The 14,557-nt window shown below is 43.0% G+C and overlaps 3 protein-coding genes across 8 annotated transcripts; 2 read left to right on the top strand and 1 right to left on the bottom strand.

Annotated features, from left to right (window-relative positions):
• Positions 1-575: 575 nt before the first annotated feature.
• On the top strand, positions 576-4,047 carry LOC127323704 (uncharacterized). Of its 4 annotated transcripts, none has more exons than XM_051351825.2 (8): positions 576-779; positions 999-1,099; positions 1,238-1,305; positions 1,502-1,642; positions 2,594-2,635; positions 3,347-3,396; positions 3,508-3,606; positions 3,720-4,047. In XM_051351825.2, the coding sequence occupies exons 2-8, from the start codon at positions 1,008-1,010 to the stop codon at positions 3,846-3,848; spliced, it is 621 nt and encodes a 206-aa protein (XP_051207785.1). In that variant the 5' UTR covers positions 576-779; positions 999-1,007; the 3' UTR covers positions 3,849-4,047. The 4 variants fall into 4 exon arrangements, with proteins under 4 accessions (XP_051207785.1, XP_051207784.1, XP_051207783.1 ...); XM_051351824.2 differs by having other exon boundaries at positions 3,505-3,606; XM_051351823.2 differs by having other exon boundaries at positions 579-779; positions 3,257-3,396.
• Positions 4,048-4,751: 704 nt separating this feature from the next.
• LOC127323701 (vacuolar protein sorting-associated protein 9A-like) lies at positions 4,752-8,981 on the top strand. Of its 3 annotated transcripts, none has more exons than XM_071818480.1 (7): positions 4,752-4,911; positions 4,992-5,139; positions 5,238-5,408; positions 6,155-6,334; positions 6,971-7,250; positions 7,735-8,121; positions 8,212-8,981. In XM_071818480.1, the coding sequence occupies exons 1-6, from the start codon at positions 4,811-4,813 to the stop codon at positions 7,815-7,817; spliced, it is 963 nt and encodes a 320-aa protein (XP_071674581.1). In that variant the 5' UTR covers positions 4,752-4,810; the 3' UTR covers positions 7,818-8,121; positions 8,212-8,981. The 3 variants fall into 3 exon arrangements, with proteins under 3 accessions (XP_071674581.1, XP_051207773.1, XP_071674582.1); XM_051351813.2 differs by having other exon boundaries at positions 7,732-8,121; XM_071818481.1 differs by having other exon boundaries at positions 7,727-8,121.
• A 1,598-nt stretch (positions 8,982-10,579) lies between these two features.
• LOC139829670 (uncharacterized) lies at positions 10,580-14,175 on the bottom strand. The gene is made up of 2 exons (XM_051351800.2): positions 11,259-14,175; positions 10,580-11,149 (listed from the first exon to the last, which is right to left on the bottom strand). The coding sequence occupies exons 1-2, from the start codon at positions 14,173-14,175 to the stop codon at positions 10,764-10,766; spliced, it is 3,303 nt and encodes a 1,100-aa protein (XP_051207760.1). The 3' UTR covers positions 10,580-10,763.
• Between the last annotated feature and the right edge of the window lie 382 nt (positions 14,176-14,557).

Genomic DNA, 14,557 nt, shown 5'->3' with positions numbered 1-14,557 from the left:
TCGCTTCCACTGCGTGCCCACGAACAACGGAAGCGACCACAACCTACTTTCCGATGGTAAAAAACAGCTCCATCTAGGTTCCAACATGAGTGTTGATTTTATTTTCTCCAAAGGAAGCAACATCTCCTCTGGCAAAGAAAGGCCGGCCACATTGCACGCCTCTCTCTGTTTTGATGGCAGGACCACGCTTTTCGCCTCGTGCATAAGTTATTCTAATAGTCTGCAAGACATCAGTTTGTCTTCCAGCTTGAGTATGAGCCTACCTGGCCTGTGGGGAAATAACTTTGAGGTAGGGCGTTGGCCATGCTCTTATTTTCAGACTGAATCGCAAATCGTGCTTAAATCCAGAATCGTCCGACGAGGTGGCGACCTTCATTTGGAGAGATTGCTGAGCTTCTGCCCTATAGGCCTAAATGGTATCCACGGCTGCCCTTGTCCTTGCTAGTATTTACGAAAGACTGCCACTGCATAGAAATAGTTGAAGAACATCTAAAAAAAGTTAAAAAAGAATAGTTAAAAAAAAAAAGAGCAAACGTTTCGGCCCAGTCCACGCGAGCCGCCCGGCATCGAGTCCACGTTCCCCCGCATTGAGTCCCAGGGTTCCAGTCTACTCTGAACCGTCGCCGCCGCTGAATCCGCCCCCGGCTCGCCGCTCCGACGCCCACCATCTCGTCCACCCGCGACCTAACAGCAGCCGCCACCTCGTCCATCGCAGCCCCCACCAACCAACCGGCGACCTCGAGCTCGTCCTCTCCATGTCTTCCTCCCAGCAGAAGCAGGTTCATATAACTTTCAGTGTTGATTTAAATTTCAGTGCTATCGGATGTTGTGTTGATTTAAATTTCAGTGTTATGTTGATTGCTAGTAAATGATTTAAGTTCATTGATAGTATATGAAAAAAAGAATTCAGTTTTCTGCTAGTAATTCCTAATGTTCTGCTTGTAAATGGTACAATTTCAATTTCAGTATATGCTAATTACAGTATGATGTTCTGCTAGTAATTCCTAATGCTGGATAGTATAAACTCGGAGGCATTCCTAATGAGGGAACGAGAAGAGCAAACCGCTTGCGACCGTATCTTCAGGGAATTCGTGGCCGGGTACCCCCACATCCCCTCTACCCACGTCCGCGTGCCCCTCTTCTCTTACCCTCTCTTCTTCTGCCCTGCCGGAAATTCTGTCCTGGAGTCCGGAGTTCAGTTCGCTCCGCGCTTGATGATTTTCCTCTGTGACTGCAGGGTGGCACGGTTCGAGGAGCTCGTGGATGGTGGGAGGCGATTCCTGACGAGATTCCGGCAAGAGCTAGGTTATATTTGATTACTGTATTTCCTCTCCCATTTATTGTCAGGAGATAAACTAGGTTAGCATTGTTCTGTATGGTTTACAGTTCTGATTCTTTTCTTCTATTGGGGTGTCCCTTCTATATTCACTTAAATTATAGTCTGTTTGTTATCACCCATCACAGACCAACGTTTCTGAAGTAATTTGTGTTCTGTTTTCAGAGTATTTTCGGAGGCCGCGGATTCCGATTGAATCGGATGTTATAGGTGAGATAGTTAGATCTAACTGCACCGACAGGATGAAGTCCTATCTCGAATCAGGATGCAGCCTTCACTGCCAGAGCATCTCCAACTTGAGCCAGTGTGAGTTATAATAAGTGCTAAAAAGGTTTATTATCCCATATGCTTTATATTCAGCCAATCATAAACAAAGTGTCATATGTGTTTTTTTAAACAACGCATATTATTATCCCGTAGCTGCATCAGGAATAATTATAATGTGTTGGAATAATGAAAAATAATTTAATAAATATGTTTCTCTAGTCCTCTTTAATTGGATATAGCTGTAAAACCTGCTTATTGCAGGGATCATTTTTTTTTTAACTTGCCCAAATAGCCTTCCACAAGCTTAGTGGTATATCTGTATATATAATGTTGCTTTCGTGGTAGCCGTGCAAATCTAGAGTATGTAGTTTTTCCTGGCCTCTCTGATCAAACATCCCAAACCCATTTTAAGCTCATTCAGTTTATGCCTCACTGTCAACTTGGCATAAATATTTAACATGTTTTTACTCGTGACCCGGTACATTTAACGAATCAGGAGAAATGTGTGAATATAGAAACATGTCCATGCAATTCTGATATGACGTTCTCAAGAATTCTCAATTTTTCATCCGCCATGCCAGTTCAGACTACAAAAGTACAGAGTATCGAATGAGCGGTGGCCTAGAGACTCTTTGCATTTTCGTAGGTTGTCTGCAGATATATCCTTGCTTCGTATTAGAAACATTCCTTGTTGGTTTGAGTGAATTAAATTTTGAGTTCTCCAGGGTAAAGGATTTAGTATACACAAGCTTCTGAGCAGATCATAAATTCACTCCCATTTTCATATAACTATGACTACATGTGTGGCGATTATAGGCACCTGGCCCATTTCATCACTTCACAATCAAACTTTTGAACAATGATTTATCGATATTGTCTTGCAATTCTTGGCTTCCTTCATAAAGTTCTGACAGCCATGATGCTTCACTTTTAATCTACAGTATGCAGTTTTGTTAGCTTGATACTAAATCTTTCATTTTGTATTAGAAGTAAATTCATGCGAGGGAGAGCTCAAAGGTTATATACACAAAGGTATTTGCTATCCTCTGTTTTCAGTAACTACTAATATTTATCCTTTCTCGCTTGTTAAAATTTGTTCCATCAACAAGAGGTTCTTGTAGTGTTAAAAGCATAACTTTGCTGCAAACTGCATGCCAAATCACCAAGTGGCTTCAAATTGCCAAATCCTTAGACTGGTTCCATAAAAGCTCTTTTATCTAGAGATTCACATCCTCACGCTGGAAAGGAAAGAAAACTGCATATTAGGGTAGAATAGGCAGCATTTTGTCCTAGTGCTCAGAAATGACACAACTGTGTCAAACATGAAAGGCGAACATGTTTATTATGATAGAGTAACCATAACTAATTTTCCAAAGAGGTCTCTGTCAGATATCATCTTAATGCTCACTAGCCAGTGGATAGCCCCTGCTCTATTTGTTCAGTACCTGGCAGTTTGGTTCCAAATTATGCTAAAGATTAGCAGAATGGCGGACGATTCCACTGTGATTCCCTGGTCTTTTCTTTCTTGTTGCTGTTATAGTGGCCGATGCATAACGTTTGCTTCTGAAGCAATCATCACCAAGTTGCACTAGTAAATTCTTATGTCTCCGAACTCCAGTTAACCGCGATGCTGTCCTTTTCTTTCCTGCTCAGTGAAGGCACTGCTTGAAGAACTTCAATGCCTAGTGGAAGGTGCTTATGACGCAACACTAACAGCCAATTTACGTGCTATGCATGTTCCAGACGAGAGCACTGCTGACAACAAGATGAACGACCCATCCAACTGCAGAGAGGTAGGGGCCTCTACCCTGGCCGCAGTTAATAATTACAGCGTTTTCAACAGACCAGAACCTGCTATTTGCACTGACGACGACACCAAGTAACATTCTTCCATGTGCCAGGAGAAGGGGGAGCAACCTGCAGATCACCTCGACAGCGATTCATCACTTGTTACATTGATGATCCTCGTCCATAACATGCTAAAGCTTGACTACACGATGCAGGTAAATTCCTGTCAGCCCATCCATCCGCTGATACGTGTTTGTTTGCTTCCATGCTTTACCAAAAGAAAAATGCTGGACCGTTTCATCTTTTTTTTTGTCGGTTTTACCTACAGGAGAAGATTGTCGGGTCACTGTCCCTCAAATCATCTTCCACGGAGCTTGATGGTTACTGCCTTATGTGGGATCTGAGGCCGTACGTCGAGGGCGACTTGATGAATCTTGCGTGGAAATCATGCCCGTAGAAACCCTTTGGGCCGTTGGTTGTTGGTAGATCATGCCCAGCAACTTCTAGAGCTAGATAGTCGCGTGTGTAATTTATGATTGTAGCACTGACACTCCAGGAAGATTTGTATGGTAGACTGCAATTTGTTATGGGGAGTCCTACTCTGAGATCTGCACAGATCCTTTTAACAGAGAGAAGAATAAAGGTCTATCTGAGTATGATCTGGATTTTTCTCATCGTTCTCTGATCTGATACGAACCGCGCAAAACACCTGGTTTTTGTGTTGTTGGTTTTACTTTGATGCGGAGACCACCGGATTTATTTCGTGTGCATCTAGTGATGCGGAGACCACGAGTTGCACCCTTGACAGTACTAGATGAAGCATACTTAAATTTTAAGTCAGGATTCAGAACCTGTTGAGAAAAGGGAGTGATGTTTTGGCACATGGGACGTCTGCTTCCTTTATTTTGAAATGCATGTTAGGCATATTTTTAAATGTTAAAAAATTTGAAATAAAATTTTTGCCCGTACATCTTCATGTGCTACGCGCTCACAAAGTCGTTTAATGAAAAATTGACTGATCCGTTTCATGAAAAATCAAGTAATCGTGTGGTGTGTGTAGAAAAGATCAAAATTCGGTGCTAAAACAAAGACTTGTGATAATTTTTTTTTTTCGCGTAGACTATAAAAATATCATTTTATCGTGAAATTTAACGAACACACATATATTATGGATATGTACATGTAATTTTTTTGTCAAATTTTTTTAACATTCATAAATACGGAGTATGTTTTTTTGGTAGAGGGATCATACCCACTAGGGAGCCGAATTGAGTTTCTGTTAAAAAATAGCTTTCAGAGATTCTTGATTCTTCAGACTGCTGACGGTTGGAAAACGACTACGGCGTTCTTCCCATCACTGCTTGCCTTGCAGTCTCTGACAAAACTCCAAATCTCTCTCTCTCTCTGCGGGCGGCGGCGATGGAGAGCCCGTCCTCGGCGGCGTCGCGTGTGGACTTCTACGGCTTCCTCGACCGCATGCGCCGCCCCGCCGCCGCCGGCCTCTTCCGCTCCATCAAGAGGTCAGTCACCCCACCCGCCGTTCCCCCAACGAATTCGCCCCCTCACACGGATCTAACCTTGCTCACCCTAACGCCCGCAGCTTCCTCGCCTCCCTCTCGCTCGACGAGCCCAGCGCCGAGGAGGACGGCGCCAGGGTCCAGGCCTTCTACGCGGCGATGGAGGCGGCCTTCAGGGAGCACCCCCTCTGGGCCAACGCCACCCACCAGGAAATCGACCACGCGCTCGAGGTCTCAACATACATCCCCTGCTGAATTTCCTTTCTGTTTATGGTGATGTTGAATTGAACGCCTCTGCTTTTCATATTGTGCGTGCCACACACTAACAGGGCCTCGAGAAGTACATCATGACCAAGCTCTTCGACCGCACCTTTGCGGCGTCGGCGGAGGACGCGGCCGCCGATGCGGAGCTCTCGGAGAGGATCGGCCTCCTGCAGCGGTTCGTGAGGCCTGAGCACCTGGACATACCCAAGGTCCTGCACAACGAGGCCTCGTGGCTGGTAAGCCGGTCTGCTCTGTTCTCGGTTGCGTTTAAGGCTTTATAATAAGCTCGTCTCATGTGGAAACAGTAGGTTTGTGTTGAGAATTTTCGTCATATATGTGGCTTCTTTACAGACTGCATTCTCATGATGTAATCTTGCAATTGACCGTGTAACTCTTGGTTTCACAATACGTGTCTACTCATCTGGATAGCTTTATACACCAATCAATAAATTTAAAGAATTATCTTCTGGACATCCTGCAGAATATATGGTAGGCCTGATTGAAGATAGTTACTACTTGTTATTCAGTTCCAGATTCTCTTGTTACCTTGCTCATGCTTTTTCTTTGAATTACATTGTGGTTTTGTATCGGGCGGCACCTAACTGGTTCATCGACATCTATAGTTTTCTTATACTCCACGTCAATTTGAACTTTCCAGTTTAGGTTTGACAATATGTGTCTACTTATTTGGATAGCTCTATACACACCAATCAAATAAATTTAAAGGATTGCCTTCTAGACATCTTGCAGAATATATGATAGACCTGATTGAAGATAGTTAACTGTTGTTTTGTTCCAGTTTCTTTTGTTAGGTTGCTCATGTTCTTTCTTTTAATTACATGTAAAAATTCATTATTTTTGTATGGTGCGTTATCTAAACGGTTCATCAGCATCTGAAGTTCTCTGATACTCCACGTTAATTTGAACCTTCCAGTCATAGAACCATGACCAAAGCTAACTATGATCTCACATGCCACTCTAGCTTGCAGTTAAAGAGTTACAGAAGATCAATTCCTTCAAATCGCCACGAGATAAGCTTCTATGTGTTATGAGCTGTTGCCAAGTCATCAACAACTTGCTGCTAAACGTGTCGATGTCAAATGACCGAACACCATCTGGGGCTGATGAGTTTCTTCCCATTCTCATTTATATTACTATAAAGGCAAGTTTCTCTTTCTACAATGTTTTCATTCTTGCTCAGTTGTTCTCATTAAGATTTGTAGCAACCAAAAAAGAGTATTCTTTAGACTTAGCTGTTTAGGATTTGTAGTTAGGGTTTAGAATCAGAAGGAGTCTTCAGTCTTCACCTCTTCATTAATATTATGTTTATTGTTGCTAAAATGAGAAGCGCTACTTATAAAATATAATGTGATCCTTGTTGATCCCTACTTTCACCTTTTTGGTAAATATTATATTGTAAGTGACCAGGCTTGCTCGCTCATTGTCCTTTTGTAGCATTGAAGGATTCGTTGGTTATTGTTGGCGTTACCACTAGATTCCATTTTTCAGTGAATTTTAATTTACCAGATGGAAGGAGATGAACATTGAGTCTTCAGTTCCATTTAGTCATCGCTATAAACTGTGAAAAAGAGTACCTCCAGTTCCCAATTTAGTTATGTTCGCATTGTGAAATGAACTTTTCATGATCTTACAGTGCAATTAAATTGCATAATCTGTTTTCATTGGTGCTGTTCGTTGTCACTTGAAGTTATTTTCCCCTTTTCTGAACCTATTGTTTTTCATGTTTTTTTTTACTAAATTGAGTACATTTGACAAACTACCTGAAAAACTAATGCAGGCCAATCCTCCTCATCTGCACTCAAATCTGGAGTTTGTTCAGCTTTTTAGAAGAGAAACTAAGCTTGTTTCTGAAGTGGAATACTATCTCACAAACCTCATTTCAGCAAAGATGTTTATAGTTAATGTTGATGGCCGCTCGCTATCCATGGAAGAGAATGAGTTTCAGATGCATATGGAAACTGCAAAACTAGGTACTCAAATATGTGCTGCAAGCCTTAGTAGTCTGCAAGGGTCGGCGACATCTACGAGGGGTCTACAAAAGCAAACTGATACAGAAGGTCCGTTGTTAACACTTTCTGCTTATTTGAAACAGGTTGGCTTAGTATAAGTTTTTATTCAGGCATATAAGGTTTCCCCTGTGCATAATGTCGTTTCTTCTGGTCGTATGTACTCCCTCCGTCCCCAAATAGGTAGCATATAAATTTGGTCAAAAAGTCAATACTTGCTAAGTTTGATCAAATATAGAAGGGAATATCAACAATCACAATACTGAATAAATATACTGGATCTATTGATATTGGTTTGGTATTGTAGATCTTAATTATTTAGTATATATAATTGGTCAAACTTAAAAAGTGTTGACTTTTTGACTCAATTTGGGGATGGAGGGACTAAGAATGCTCAGTGGCTGTAAATGAACTTTCTTTTCTGAAGCTATATTATATCTCTAGATTAGTGGTTGTCATGCTCTTCATCCGCTTGACAATTTAGGTTCAGTTTTGCTTGCTTTTGCTGTATAATCACAATCTTTCAGTTCAGCAGGTTCCAGATTCCCTTTCATGGACTCGGAAACTGAAAGTTTGACTCCAGCAGAACTCAGCTGCATGGGCTCTATAGGCAAGTAGTCACCAGATACACATCGCTGTCTACAGCTTTAAGGAAGTTATCCATAGACGAGGATCAACTCCTTGCATCAGTAGATGACGATCCCTGAACTGATGCGAAGATGCTGTCCAGACACGGTATCAGTTGATTTACAAAACTACCTCCATATCCATGTCACTCACACGGTCACACCCGTGCGATGGTGTAAAACACGTGTACAAAGTTTTCCATCAGCTGGAAGAATACGTACGAGGTTTGATGCCATGCTTGCTCGTGTTACTGCAATCAATGCACCCACAACAAGGACCCAAGGATGGGCATCAGGTATGACCGTAAATAGACTTCAGAGATTAAGATACATGTTTGTTCCTTTGCGAGCTGCCTAATGGGCAGCCTTTTGCAACATCTCTGCAGACCGGATGTTCTTCTCATCATACCTTCAGAATAGGCATTGGGTGTTGCATCTAGCAGCTGCCGGTCGTATCCGTTTGAAGTTCTCCGTGCTGAAAGATACAACCTCTGCCTCGGTGCGCCTGGCTGCAGCATCGCAAGTGACAACTCCTAGTTACCTCTGTCTCCGGTCTGCTCATGTTTCGGGTTGGTGATTCCCCCGATAAGCATCTGTCAAAGTTCTCCTCATCGTCGCTGCACTCAGCTGCAGACTGCTGCTGCTGCAACCCATACTACCTGCGTAATCTGGTCTGCTTTTGCTTTGTTTGGCAATCCCTCAATATGCATCCGTGGAAGTTTTCTACGTACATCAGTGCTGCGTGCAGCTGCAGATCGATGCTGCCGCAACCCATACTACCTGAGTAGTCAATCTCCAACTGGTTGCATTTGATACACCTTGCTACAGTACAGCTGGCTCTCAGTTGGGTCTCTCTCCTGGTGTTTCACTTCTGGACTGCTACTGGGAAAGCCATTTTCTCAAGGAATGACAAATGTCTGAAGCTTTTTCGTATGTTTGTTTGATTTTTGTATGTTTGTTTTTTCAAAGTTGTGTCTGACAATGTTATGTACAGTGTGTTAAGTACTTTGAGAACATCATGTACCGCAGACTGGGTGTAACGCACTGGTATGGTAACATAAGTTTGAAGTTACGAATGCACTAGTGCAAGTAGCATTTTCCCGATCATGTAAAACTATAGTGATTTTACAGAGGTAACATGTAGATTGCAATTTCATACCTCGGTCTTAATACGATAGCTATTATGGAAGTCTTCTGAAATCTTCATCTCTGTAGGGATTGAACTGTTGAAACTGGTACTGTATAAACTAAAAGGCATTGCTATTTGGCACACAATCTTGTGCAAAGTGATAAAAAGAACAACAGCCCCGTGTCCTGAATCAAATTTAGCAAGGGGACTTCCCCTCCCGATTTTCGCCCAAAAATTAAAATCCTGATTAAAATGGCTTGCTGAACTTTGTTGTATATGATGTTTCTCTTCTTCTGTAATGTTTTGGATACAAAGCATTCGAATTGTGATTCAATCAAGAATGATTATTGACACGGAGGTCATACTATGCAGCATTCGAATTGTAATTCAATGCTTCTTGTTGAGGCGGTGCGTTCCCTAGTGCAGGATAATGCTTGAGTTCCTATGCTGGACGGGTGCACGGTGGTGCACCTGTTGTGAGGAGAGTTGGTTGGTGCTTGTGGGGTTTGTTTGTGCTGGATATAAGGTGGTGCCTCTGGTGTTAGGACTAGGGTCCTCGTATCCGGCACAGACAATGTGCCTTGAGTTGTAGTGTGTGGTGATGCTGGTTTTAACGGTTTCCCCTGAGTTAACCAATTAACCGTGTGTTCTATAGTTTTCGGTCTGGTTTTTCTTATAAACTGGACCATTTTCCCTCTTCTATAATGCAAAGGCGGAGCTCCTGCCATTCACAGTCAAAAAAAAAAAAAATTGTAACTCAATCAAGAATGATTATTGACACCGAGGTCATACTATGCAGTTTCCGGTTTGAAACCGAAGCGGAAGGGACGAAGGTAAGGATGGATGTTTGAGCAGAAGGGCCCTCTACTAAAGGCCTTGTATAGTTGTATCAATGCTGTCTGGTCAAGAAATGTTTGCATTCTGAAGAGCGGTAAGTAACTAAAATAGTACCTTTTCTATGTACTATTTGTTTCTACTATTCTGGTCACATTTTATCATCAACGCGGGACTACAGTCATTATTACTACCTCTCTTCACAACCCTGCGTTGATTAAATAGGACCGAGGGAGTATTTGCTAGAGATAATTCCGAATGACTAATAAAGACCCGTTAGTATTCACAGGAATGCTCAACCTATTCCACCACCCGAGTTGCACGTCTAGACCTGCAATTATTTTGAATCGTTGACATTACTTTCCTGGACATGCATCTTTTTTCAACTGCTCACCCATACTTTTACATTTTGGTGTCATGTCCGAGTTACCTCATATGTATCTTTTTTTATAGATATCTCGGCTCATAGAAATGCAGGCCCCCTTGTATCTCGAGCGTCCAGCATTCCCATTTCTCTGTCCATCAACAACAGCTGTTCTTGCAAAAGATAGGAATATCTCTCGGGTCTTCTCCTGTGTATACTGTAGTATCATTCTAGTATTAAAAAATAATTCCTCATAGGGAAAACTAATTTGCAAATAGTGAGCAGTAAGGTAGGACAAGCTGAAGCTTGACATTGTCTGTACTTGGGCTGTATGCAACACAAGCGATGTGAGAAAGATACATGCCATTCCATCTGTATAGATTTTCACAACTCTGATGCCCAATTATATTTCCAATGTTGACCTGATTACTGATGTTGTCTCATGTGCTTTATTTGGAACTAACATCTAACCTACCGGAGGCTGAAATAGCTATATATCTTAAATATTTTTGCACGCCCGAATTGCGGTACATGCCAAATATATAATACAACCCAATGAAGCCTCGGAATAGGCATAGTTATAGATGAGATGGTAGCAAGCAACAAGGAGATCAATCAGTGTGTGTGCTGCCTGAGGCTGTCGTTGTTATCTGTTTGATGTACTCGGCTTTGATTTTCTTCAGCGTCACAACCACATCATGCATCGTGATCCTCTCGTCAGGTGACTCGCTGGAACAGACCAAACCAAGCTCGAATACCGACGCGAGAATGCCATCGTCCAAGCTGCAACTAGAAAGAGAAGATCCTTGCAATAGCTGGCTACCACCAACAACCTGGACAAGATCTGTAGGAAATGCCCATTGAACCCATTGCCTAAGGGTTAGTTGTGCACCGAACATGTTGTCGGTCGGCCTCCTTCCAGTGAAGACTTCAAGGAGCATTATCCCATAGCTGAAAACGTCGCTCTTGCGTGATGCTTTTCCAAGTAATCCGTACTCTGCACGGGAATAAAATTTAAATGTAGTTGCACAACCATGTTAATTTGAGTTGAGTCATAATTTATCAGTGGTTTCACTAAAAATTAGTTGAGCTAGCTAATTAAATACCTGGTGCCATGTACCCAATGGTTCCAGGCATGCTCGCACTTGTCATGGAGTTGTCATCTAGAAGCAACCTTGCAATGCCAAAGTCCGCCACATGCGCCGTCATCTCTTCGTCAAACAACACATTGCTAGGCTTCAAATCACAGTGCAAGACCAGCTCATAGTGCTCATGGTGTAGATAATCCATGGCCATCGACACATCAAGCATGATGCCTAGTCTCTCAAGGAATCCCAAGCGCATTCTTGTACTCTCAGACCCGTGAAGGAGCATCTCTAAGCTGCCATTTGGCATGTATTGAAGCACTAGTGCTCTGAAGTCAAGGTTGGAACATGTGTTAAGTATCCTTATCAGATTGCGGTGTCGCGCCATACGAAGCACTCGACACTCCGCATCAAAACTTTGGATGGCATGCTCTAGCTGCATGTCAATAACTTTTATTGCAACCACCAAACCGTTGCTGATTTGGCCCTTGAAGACTTTTCCAAAGCTTCCGGATCCCAAGATATTTTCTTCACTGAAACTATTGGTGGCGCGAACAAGCTCATGATATGAGACTCTTTGATGGCCTACTACATCAGTTGGATCAACATAAGCTTTGTCTTCTCCACTCTTAATTTTCTTTCTGAACCATATGTACATGTAAATGGCAATGGAGCCAAAAGCTAATGTGAGTGTTGGGAGTATAAATTTCAACAAGTGTCTATAATTTGGGTGAGAACTTTCAAGGCATGGTAAAATTCTCAGTCGTGGAGCACCACATAGCCCAGCATTCCCGATAAGAGATTGCAATGTGAGGTTTGAGAAAACACCTCCCTCAGGTATTGGTCCTTCTAGCCTATTATACGAGAGGTTCAAAATTTCCAAATAGGTAAAGTTGGAAAGGAACATGGGAATAGTACCAGATAGATTGTTATATGAGAGGTCTAATGATGCTAAGTCTTTTAGTTTTTTGAGTGGACCCGGAATTGAGCCTTTGAAGGCATTACATGATAGATTTAGGTAAGTTAGCATCTTAAGTTCCCCGAATGATTCTGGGATGCTTCCTAACAAGAGATTGGACGAAAGGTCTATTTGATATATTTGAGTTAGACTAGAAACATCGACCGGTAGTATACCAACAAAAGAATTGTGAGAAAGATTTATGTGAATGAGTTTATCTAGGTGGAAAAGGCTTGCAGGTATCACTGAACTTAACTGGTTCTTAGACAAGTCAATGTATTCTAAGTTACTAAGATTACCAAAGCTATTTGGTATAGAGCCCAAGAACTTATTTGATTGGAGAAACAACCGTTCGAGAGTCCCGAGCATACCCATCTGTATTGGTAAATGGCCTAACATGTCATTGCCAGATACATCAAGCTGCACGAGATTCGCCAACATACCTACAGATTCTGGGATTGGCTTGGCTAATAGGTTGTTAGAGACTTCTATCCATTCAAGGCTGCTTATGTTTGAAATTGCTACCGGAAGTCCACCTGTTAACTTGTTGTAACCTAGACCAAACTTGACTAGTGAAGTGAGATTCCCAACACTGCTAGGGACAAAGCCTGTGAAAGAATTTCCATATAGATAAAGTTTCTGGAGTTGTCTGCACTTGGAAAGGTCCGAGAAGAAGTCTAGATTTCCCACTAAATTATTGTGTGACAAATCAAGCATGTACAGAGCTGTATTTTCTCCAAGTGTTGGTGGTACTTGGCCGGACAAGTGATTGTCCCCCAAAGATAGGATAGACAATTTGGATAAGTTACCGAGGGAAGCTGGAATTTCACCTGTCAATTGATTGCCTGCAAGATGCAAGAATGAGAGTTCTGGCATACGACTTAATTGTGGTGGAATCTCCCCCGTTAGATTGTTGTTTTGGAGTTCTAGTATAGTAAGTTTTGTGAGATTGGTTAGGGCCGCCGGTATCGATCCAATAACGTGATTAAAACCCAAATTAAGAACTTCAAGGTTTGACAAGTTGGCTAACCATGTTGGCACAACGTCCACAAAAGAATTTTCGGACAAATCCATTACTTGTAGATGTTGGCATGATGCAAGCCCTGATGGAAACTGGCCGGAAAAATTGTTACCAGCCAACGAGAAAAATTCTAACTTTGGCAGTCTGAAACTTTGATTGTTTGGAAACGTTCCCGTTAGGTTATCGTTTAGTGCGAGTGCTATGTATCGCAGCATAGACATGTTGAACATGCCTCGTGGTACTGTTCCCGACAGTTGATTAACCTGTAGGAGCACGTACTCAAGCATGGATAGGGATGCAATGGAGTGCGGTATAGGACCTGATAGACTGTTATTTCCAAACTGGATGAACACCAAGGAAGGTGTGTTGTTGAACAAACCTGGTGGTATTTGGCCACTCAAGTCATTTCCGATGAGAGAGATCTTCCTAAGGTTGTGCATATGCACGAGCATCTCAGGAGGGATTTGGCCTGACAGTTGGTTCAAAGCAAGAATCAGAGACTCGAGCCTCGTGAGGTTCCCTAGGGCGGCAGGTATGCCATTGGATAGGCTGTTTCCTCTAAGATCGAGATATCTAAGACGGTGTAGCCTACCCAGTTGAACTGGGATGGAGCCAGTGAGATTGGCGTAAGTGAAGTTGAGGATGGAAAGGAAAGAGAGGTTACCGACGTGAGGCGCGATAGATCCAACAAGAGGCAATTCTGGCAGCGACAGAGCTGTGACGCGTTGTCTGCGCCGGCTGCACGAGACGCCGAACCAATGGCAGAAGGAGGTGCCGGGGGTCCAGTTGGTGGCCAGGACGCGGAGAGGGTCGGCGAGCTGGGCTTTGAAAGCCAGCAGGGCGGCGAGGTCGGTGTCGCTGCCGTTGGTCGGACTGGGAGAAGAATAGGAGACGGCCGAGAGTAGGAGTAGCAGGAAGATGATCATGGGAATGCGGGCAGACATGGTTTGCGAGGCCATTGAGCTGTTTACCAGCCTTGTGTGCGTGAACATCTAGCAGGGGTAGTAGTGAATTTATATGGTTGCAGCGATGACCTTGCCACTCAAGTCCTTGCCCGAGCGACACGGTGTCAGAGCTAAGGTACGGCTCTAGTCCTCGTGTTGTGCATGGGCACAGACTGTATCCGCGTACTCCTTTTTTCTTCTTCTTTTTTCCGGATCGATTGAATTGAAGCGCGTCCATGCCATGTATTACATCTGACGCAGGAATGACGCATCCTTTCTCTGTCAGTCACGCAAAGAATGAAGGTGATGGATCCACAACATTAATTAAAGATTCTCTTTTGATTTTGGCCCTTCATTTCTTCCGCGCGCCGCGTCCTCTTATTTGCACTAGTCTTTG

The sequence above is a fragment of the Lolium perenne genome, chromosome 4, assembly GCF_019359855.2.
Source record: "Lolium perenne isolate Kyuss_39 chromosome 4, Kyuss_2.0, whole genome shotgun sequence".
NCBI classification, from domain to species: domain Eukaryota; kingdom Viridiplantae; phylum Streptophyta; class Magnoliopsida; order Poales; family Poaceae; genus Lolium; species Lolium perenne.
Note: the sequence above shows the minus strand (reverse complement) of the source record. Positions and strands in the feature narration are given on the sequence as shown.